General features: G+C 35.0%; 1 protein-coding gene across 1 annotated transcript; it reads right to left on the bottom strand.

The window, feature by feature from the left end:
• Positions 1 to 1664: 1664 nt before the first annotated feature.
• Positions 1665 to 8787, bottom strand: LOC113283400 (ran-binding protein M homolog). The gene is made up of 10 exons (XM_026532636.1): positions 8077 to 8787; positions 7658 to 7804; positions 7345 to 7431; positions 6465 to 6510; positions 6117 to 6193; positions 5532 to 5694; positions 4368 to 4436; positions 3585 to 3644; positions 2498 to 2584; positions 1665 to 2332 (listed from the first exon to the last, which is right to left on the bottom strand). Exons 1-10 carry the CDS (start codon positions 8427 to 8429, stop codon positions 2057 to 2059), a joined length of 1365 nt encoding a protein of 454 aa, XP_026388421.1. The 5' UTR covers positions 8430 to 8787; the 3' UTR covers positions 1665 to 2056.
• Between the last annotated feature and the right edge of the window lie 437 nt (positions 8788 to 9224).

The raw sequence follows: 9224 nt of genomic DNA, 5'->3' as shown, positions 1-9224 counted from the left end.
TCTTGCTAAATTAGCTTGGAAGCTTCTACACAATCAAGATGCTATTTGGGCAAAGATTCTTAAAGGTAAATATTTTCCTCACAGTGACCTTCAATTTCATCCTACACCAGACACAAAAAATACAAGTTGGATTCGGCAAAGTGTGTGTTTTGGTCTTCAAATAGTGCTGAAATATGCTAAGTGGCAAGTGGGTAATGGTAACTCAATAAATATTTGGACCTTAAACTAGATTCTTTCTTCATCAACAGCTTTACAAGATTGGGATGAACTGCATTTAAGTGATTATCAACTAGTATCTCAATTGATTGATTCTCATACAGGTGAATGGAAGGTCTCAGTTCTGCGACAACTTTTTAACAATGATCAGGTGAACTCAATTCTTACTATTCCAATTCATCTGGATCAACCTGACACCCTCATTTTGCCTTTTACTTCTTCTGGTATGTTCACAACCTCTTCGACTTATAAAATGCTTTGTGAACAAGATCTCAACAACCATGCTTCTCTTAACCTTTCACCCCAATTTTGGCTTAAGTTTTGGAAGTTGAGAATTCCATATAACATTCAACTTTTTGTATGGAAATGTTTTCATAATGCAATTCCTGTAAGAGCTAGGTTGTTTCGACACCAAGATGCTTCTCATCAGAATTGTGTCATGTGCAATGCGTCTACATGTGAAGACTTGAATCATTTACTTCTTCGTTGCTCCTTTGCTCGAGCTATTTGGAGATACTTTCTTCCCCACTGTTATTTTACTATGATGCAACATTCAACTTTTTTGGAATGGGTTCAGTCTTGGCAAGATAACAACAACAATATCAACATCTACAACACTCATATCTCTATACATATTGTAGGCTGCATTATGCATTTCATGTGGAAACATAAGTGTAGAGTTATATTTAGTAATCTTGCACCTAATCCAAACACAGTCATACATCAAGTTGGTCATTACATAACTCAGCGTCATTTAGACATTGCCATTTATTATCAGTTTCACTCATTTACTGTCAGATCTAATGTGCACAACATTTGGAGACCTCCTCCTATGAATATGTTAAAGCTTAATATTGATGCCTCTTATAGTCCTCATTCTCTGTTAGCTGGAATTGGAATTATAACTCGAGATTATGCAGGAAGATATGTGGTTGGAAAAGCAACAGTAAAAAGAGCTATTAGTGTTCATCAGGCGGAGACTTGGGCTTTGACAGAAGCAATGGAAATGGCTAGCAACTATGGATGGAACCGGATAATCTTTGAAACTGATAATCTGAATATCAGTTCTTATCTTCAACAACAGTCTACTTTATCTCCTTGGCAGAGTACTCCTCTTCTTAGAAAGTGTGCGACATTATGTAATATTAACCTTCTTTGATCGTGTGATTTTGTTTATAGGGAGTGTAATAAGGTAGTTGATGCTTTGACAAAAACTGCGCGTAAACATAGTTTATGTGGGGAATGGTGGTTTAATCCACCGGACTTGTTAATCCTTCATATAAATTGTGAATCTTTCTATGTAATATACTGCTCCTTTATTAAAAAAAAATCCGAAAAAAAAGAGGTTGGATAAGTCACTAATTATAAGTCAAAATCAGTAATTTAATTTAAAAATCAAATTATCTAATCTGAATTAATTAAATCTAATATAGTGAAATAATTAATACTAATTATCTAAGGGCTGTTTTTGAATTTATTAACTTGTGACCCTCTTTTGTCTTACATGTGAAACCCCTCTATTGAAATGTGATATCCCTATAATAGGATATAGCCAATACAACCGATAATAGACCAACTAACCAACTGACACGTGTATAATGGACATAACAGAAAGAACAACAATCCACGCGTGAATAAAGAGTGCAACTTGGCTTCGATTCAGTTTTGAAAACTAATGGAAAATCAATATGAAGTTTATATTACAGTTACCGAAGGGGCAATTGGGGCGAAGCGGCAGTTCAAATACAAATATCAAAATTCAATCCAAGACATTCTTTGTCTACCGCCAAAATTCAATCCAAGCTATTCTGCACATCGCTGTTTTAGATGTTTCCCGTATTTACCCTCCTTTAACATTCTCTAAAACTCTCTGCAGATGGAATGCTTCTCCTTGGCCTCCATTCAAATGTCTTCTCTCCAAACAACAAGCACTCAATTGCCGTAACAACTTTTCAAGATGTGAGCGCGGACAACTATGTGCATCTTTCGCCTCTGGATTTGTAGTCAGGATCATTGCGTTAACTGCATCTGCTACTACTTCACGCTGAGACATGCCCAGTAAATAGCCTACAGGGGATTTCAGCGGTTCTTCGTATGCTATCAAAGCAACACAAGTCTACAGAACAAGCAATGAAATAGAATCAGGACAAACTTTTTTGAGAGTAACATATCGCATCTTCAGCAGAATATTTCTGACTTTCAGAGCTCGAAATGTTGTAGTTTCTCAAATTCCATAGCCGGAGTAGAATGAAAGAAGGTTACAAAAACTTTGCAATATTACCTTGAGTATAACCACCAATGAAGCATTCTCAAAGAACTTTGCAAGTTCAGCCCTTGCAAACTTAACAGCACCCTCAAGGTCTCCAACCTGCGTTTATATTCGTCAAAATCATATATGAGTTCACTAAAATCTACATAAAGCATCACGAAATAAATATTAATCACAAAGTTTTGTACAGCTCATTTCATTGGAACTCTGAAATGAAATGGAACAAGTTTGTGGGACATTTCTCTATAAATAGTAGCAATTAATCATATGCATCAGATTGTGCCATTCTTTAAGATCTGAAATAACATTTCCCAGCTAATTACAGAAATAAATTGCTGCTTCGTGCCACGCAGAGCTGCTGGTCAATAACACCTATCCATCATGTAGGCTTGCTCAAAAATCTGAATGCTACACATCCATGTTCAGAATTATAGCAACTACTGAGCGAGTCCAATCAAATGAATGATCAGAAGATTACTCATCCCTGGTTCTAGAAGGAATCCTTCATTGGTCTAGTCAAAAGATTTCTCAGAACCCAATATATAATCTGTCAGTTTGCCTAAAATTTAAAGGATCAACATGCACAACAAGTAACCAAAAATATAATATGTCCAGGATGCTTAGTAACGAAAAGACACAGAAACAAACATCCAAGATATTGTTAAACTTGTTAAGAAGCATCAAATAGCACAGTTCACATGTTAAAGGATAATCAAGAACCAAAAAGTTAGTAACAAATGCTTGATGAATCTATATTTAGTATTAGAAAAAAGATCTCAAACCCAACAATAGACGCCCTTTGCTTTTCCTATTTGTATTTAAATTTTAATTATATGATAAAATCTAGATAACTACTATGTAGCTTTCTTATTTTTCCGAATTTCCAAAGCAACAGTAATGATTTACAACAAGGAAAAACTAAAAAAAAAAAAATCCTCGAAAACAAAAGGACTGATAGGAGGAGGAATATGCATCCTGGTTAAAACAGGGTCACAAATTGGGACTCAAGTTTACAAAGCATGAGCAGAATAAATTATAAAAGTATAAGAGCTTAAAAGAATGAAAAAAAGACAAAATCAAAGCAAAACAAGGCAACCACCTGAACAAGTTCGATAAACTTCTGACAGTGAAGAAGAAAGCAGATAGTTGAATTCTCATCCTGCACCAAATAAAAAATGTGTCACATGATTTGCAGCTCCAGACAGCTGAGATATGAGCAGACACCAAAAGATGTTAAACTCATATTGGCAAATTAGGATACATATGCAAAATAATTCACGATATTGGAAGACCACAACAAAGATCAAGCTTTCATGCTCATGTTATTTGATCTTTGAATAAAGAAAAAGTCTTTCTTTGAGGTCACTCAAAAAATATGTCACCCATCATAGACTATAATAGTACAAAGTCACCACTGACTACCCTAATGAGTAATGCTGTGAATATCGATGCCACACCCTTCATTTGTTTCGTATGGTCATGAGTGGTTTAATTCATGTAGACTACATGATTATGTTTATGGATATACTTTCTTACATTTCTTTGCTTCGTACAATTCATTGCGTAAGCAATTAGGCATGCATTCTGGATAAAGTTGTTTGAGCCTTTCCCAAAAATCATATATTTCTAAACTCCATCCAAGCTATCACTGATTTCAACGAGATTCAATAGATATATCAAACCCTCAGGAAAAATGAAAATTCCAACTCCATTATCCAGAACCTAGCTCAAGATTTTTCTATCTATTAATATTACAAGATAAAAGCTTGTGTTATCAAGAGCGATAGCATACTAGTATTGGCAAATTTAGTTTATAAAAGAAAGAAGAGAAAATGAAGAAAGAAAACAAGTCTTTTCCCGAAGGTTATTACAACAACTTTACCTCCACTATCTGTGGATACCATTCCCGAAGTTTCTCAAATGCGGCATCAATATCTCCACTTCTAATGAGCTTCATTAGTATAGGTAGTAAGTTAGAATCTGTAAATAATTCTATGTACAGCAGAAAATAAAACATGCAAGGCCATACTTGCTTTACCACTACAAGTATGTTGCTTATGAAGCACATCAAAAATCCATCAGCACTAAAAACATCTAAAAGACTACGGGGACAAATAGCTGAAAAAAAAAGATATTCGGCGAAGTATTTTACCAGACTAGAAGTTGTTCTTAGAAAAATGTTTTTGTTCAGCATCCCAGTTTGAACTATTGACATAAATGTTATACCAGTGTATAAAGCAGATCAAGACAAATAATATAAACCGTTACGTCAAAACAAAAATAAAGTGATATGCACATAAGTGCAAATTGCAAACACCATTCAGTGCCTTCTATGATACTCAATTTTAAGACGAACAAAGTGCATTTCTAAACTCTGGCCTACTGGTGCAATTAGCCAAATCAGAAGAGCAAAGGAAATAGATGATACATATTAAAGTTTAGCATCAAGACTTAAATAGCTAAGGCACAGGTTACTAAGTTGTTAACTGAAAATTCCTCCCTCTTCGCTGCTTACATGAGTAAATCTGTGGCCACTTTACTCTGACAACGGTGGCTATCTGTGACACTAAGACTACACAACTAGCAATATTACAATAAAGAAGGATGCACTATTACTTAAAGAACTACCAAATTTGAATTCACAAAGAGATCCAGCAAAAACAGATACCTGTTAGAAGACTTCAGGTGAAGATTATAGTATAATAATTATTAGAAAACACAAAGCAATCCTTTAGCTAAAACCAACAGCTGACTAAAGGCTCGGGTGTAATGATTTTTCTACTAGATAACAAACTTAAGATGCGTAAGTTCTTTAAGAGGAGAACTAGTCCAATTTCAAATACCACCGAGCAAGCAACACAGTTAAACTGATACTCTGAAGATACAAGAAAAACTAACCAGACCCCAGTCGCTTAGTCGAACAAGAAGTAGAAGAAGGTATGCAAGACTTAAAAATAACTAAATAAGAAAATCTGAAACAAGCCTAGAAAATATGCTCCTATCAAACAAGAAGCCATGCAATGCACAACTTAACATAACTACATACCTGCCGCAGAGTCCTTCTGTGGCCTAATGCATACCCGTCTTCTTGTTCGGTGGAGCCATTTTCTTGAGCTACAGGGACAGGCGAAAGGGTACTTCTACTTGACAAGTCCAGTGAATTTAGAGTCTCTTGATATCCATAATGTATCAAGTAGGAACGAATAATTCTGAAAACAAAACATGGAACAGTTAACTAAATCACGAAGGTACAAGAGCAACCATAATAGATAGTAATGAGTGAATGACAAGAAGATGTGGCACACTTCCCGTCCCCACACTTGGATATTCTTAGACATGAAAGAGTGAGAAAACCACAATGTAATTATTATGCATCCATTGCATTGATGATTTGGCTGATTAGAAATGATTCAAGGTTCAAACCGTACCAGCGAACGCAGCATACTTATTTACATTAGAATAAAAAGGTAGTCTCGAGGTTACATATTTGCTGAAATTATTACACAACTTTCCTCTTTCCAGAACAAGCTTCAGACTTTTCTTCGGTAATGAATTATTTTGCAACCCACCTATTTTTGCATGCACTAATATGACGCGGTATTAGCGCAATAAATTCCAATTAAATACATACCCATGACTAACATTATGTGGCAATGATATTCTTTCAATTGTCATCTGTTGCTTCAATCTTTCTTCCAAAGTAAATGCCTAAACGAAAAAACAAGAAGACGCCATTAAGGCTGATGGTGACAAAGAAAAATTAATAATAACAAGAAAGACAATTATATTTATATGTATGTAGTAACCACCTATAGGCATTAGGTTTAAATAACACCTGAAATTATATCCCTTGTTAATTATTTCAAACACCTCATTATTAGCAGTGTAGTAACTTCAATAATAACTACACTCTAAGGAACTCATAATAAAGAACAAATGGACTTGAGAAAACAGACAGAAAAACCAAACTGTAGCTTACCTTCAAATCAAAAACGTATGGCTTCTGTCCGAAGTTTACATTCACCCTAATAATTTACATCAAAATCCCATCAGCAAGGTACAAAAGGTTTTCTACACATATGACACTAAAAATTAAGGAATAAAGGGGAAAACTAGAAGAGGATTGCATACTGAATGACAACTAACATAAGAAAGCAGAAATAAGTTCAAAATACAAACAAAATAAACAGCCAAGCTTATGTGTCGGACATACTTGTGTGCAAGAAAAAAATTATCGACTACACATTCTTAATTAAGACATTCTCCTAACTGAAATTCTCTTTATGCACTATAACTAGTTCATAGGCATGTCTCTACAAAACGCATCGAATAAGCCAATTGAGACTATCGTCTGTTTACAGCAAATCAAGATAAATGCTGTATGAAACAAAATGTTTTGAGAAACTATCGGGTTCCCTTTTAAAGTAGGCAATATCGAAACCTCTACCGTAGAAGGTCAATTTAGAACTTTTGACCCATGACTACAACCCGTCAAAGGTCTCCAAAAAACACACTAGAAAAATCTTGTTTCTTATATTTAGGGAAAACCTGGCATTTAAAGCCCTACTAGTTACCACCTTCAGAATGACTGACCACATTAGACATGAAGAAAGAGTAGCATGTATGGCGGACTCTTACTACCAGTAACAGTTCACATAGTTCCAAACTTCGAAACTCCAAATGGAGAGTGAAGGTTTACAGAACATGAAAACGAACTTTGAAAACAAATTAACCAAAATGTCTTCCAGAAATAAATGATACAAGATCAATATTTATTGCTTTCTCACTGCATGAATTCAAGTACAGCAATATCATGAAGCGAAGAAGAAAGATCTATCAGCAAAGGAAAGCAGGCATACTCCTCATTTTGACTGTGAACAGCAATAGTGGGATATAAGGGGCCCTTCACATCCTTGTAAACTGTTCCGATTAGCTCGCCATTTTTACTGTACACCAACATTCAGTCTCAATAAGATCCCCCAAATGTAAATTATGCAACATCCGTAAAACTATAGCCAGTACTATGGGTAATTCAGAAGTTGGTGGGCAATCGTCTTAAAAAGTTTAAGGGAAAAAGAAAACAAGAAATATAGACATGGCCAGCATAGAGGCATTCCCTACACCCTATCAATCAGTAACTACTGCAGTAATTGAAATAAGCAAATGCCTTACGTGAAAAATAATTCTTGTGACGCATAGTTAATACCACCACCGACTGTATCACCAGCTGTGAAAGTCGGACCAAAGCTTTCACCCTTTCCATGTCCTCGGTAAAGCAGCCCATCATCACCATGATATCCAAAACTGTTTGCTTCCCAACTACCAAATGCAAGCAAGTTGTGTTAGCTATCTTAATGTAACCATAACAAGGCACAAAATAATTGCCCAATAAAATTTCGCAGGAAACATGAATGAGCAACAATCAAGAAATTTCCCAGGAAAAATGAATGAGCAACAATCAAGAAGAAGTGTTATAACAGAGACACAACAAGCTTGCACATAGTTTAAACAAAGAACAGAGAAAACAGCAATCTGTCATTAACTAACTAATAATCAAACAAAACAAAGAAAATGAAATTTGAAATCCTTACCCAGGTTGTCGTCTCATCTTGAAATTTTCGCTACTGAAACCAATAGCGATTTGCCCTTTTGTTCCTGAATTCTTTACATAGATTTCAAAATAATAAACCAGTATTTTGGACGGAGCAGGACAATTCCCTTGTATTACTCCAACATCATGTCCATGTAAACTAACATTTGTATACTGAACAGATAATTTGTCTGAAGAAACCACGAGAAATCCACCAGAACTATTGATAGTATTAAGATGTTTTGGAACTTCTTCTTCTACTGTATCAATTTCATCTCCATCTTTTCGATTCAATCCAAACATTGAAAGTTCAATATTAAAATTACCTTTAGTTTCTTCTTGATTACTAACCATTTGAACTTTAGTGATCAAAATCTCTCTTCAATCGATTTTAAATTTCTTTAGTGCGTTATCATTTGTTGATAGATGTAATAGTACGCAAAGAATATTTCCAAAACCCTAGAAAGATTGTGATTCTGAAAAAGATTGAGATAGAAATCCCTAATTTTGATTTAAGATGTCGAAATCTTGAAAAGTAGTAAGGGAAACTGAATATTTGATCCAAGATGAAAAGGTTTAATTAACCACGCTGCGATTAGGATTATTCTTTGGAAACTAAATGAAGTCTAGAAAGAAATGATGAATCTCGCGACGATGAATTTGTCTGACATGACCGCTTGAATATTGGTTAAAGAACTTAAAGTGTAGATAAGTCCATCAGGTTTAGGTGTGTTTACTTTGGGCCACGATTTTGAAGTCCAGGGGCTGGTTCGACAAGAGGAGAAAAAAGACAAGTCCTCTAACTCTTCCGTACTTGTATTTGTTTTATTCCGGTAATCCTTTTTTTCTCTTGGCGTATTTTTCGGTATTGTACTTTTACGATATGTTCTTGTTATTTTGTACTCTCTTACTTACGATCTTAAACTCATTGTAACCTCAAATTTTCATTAATGAAGGATTCCTTGTTTATCAAAAAAGGAAAAAAAAAAAAAAACTCCTCCTTAAGGGGATTATGCGTTTCCTACGACTCATATTTTGCAAACACAAATCGTCCACGAATATGTGAAATTCCCACACAAGCTACGAATGCAAAAAGTCTCACTGTAATGATCGACTGACGACGGGGATATTTATTTAACCGGTCGTCTA

This window comes from Papaver somniferum, chromosome 5 (genome assembly GCF_003573695.1).
Source record: "Papaver somniferum cultivar HN1 chromosome 5, ASM357369v1, whole genome shotgun sequence".
In the NCBI taxonomy this organism is placed as follows: domain Eukaryota; kingdom Viridiplantae; phylum Streptophyta; class Magnoliopsida; order Ranunculales; family Papaveraceae; genus Papaver; species Papaver somniferum.
Note: the sequence above shows the minus strand (reverse complement) of the source record. Positions and strands in the feature narration are given on the sequence as shown.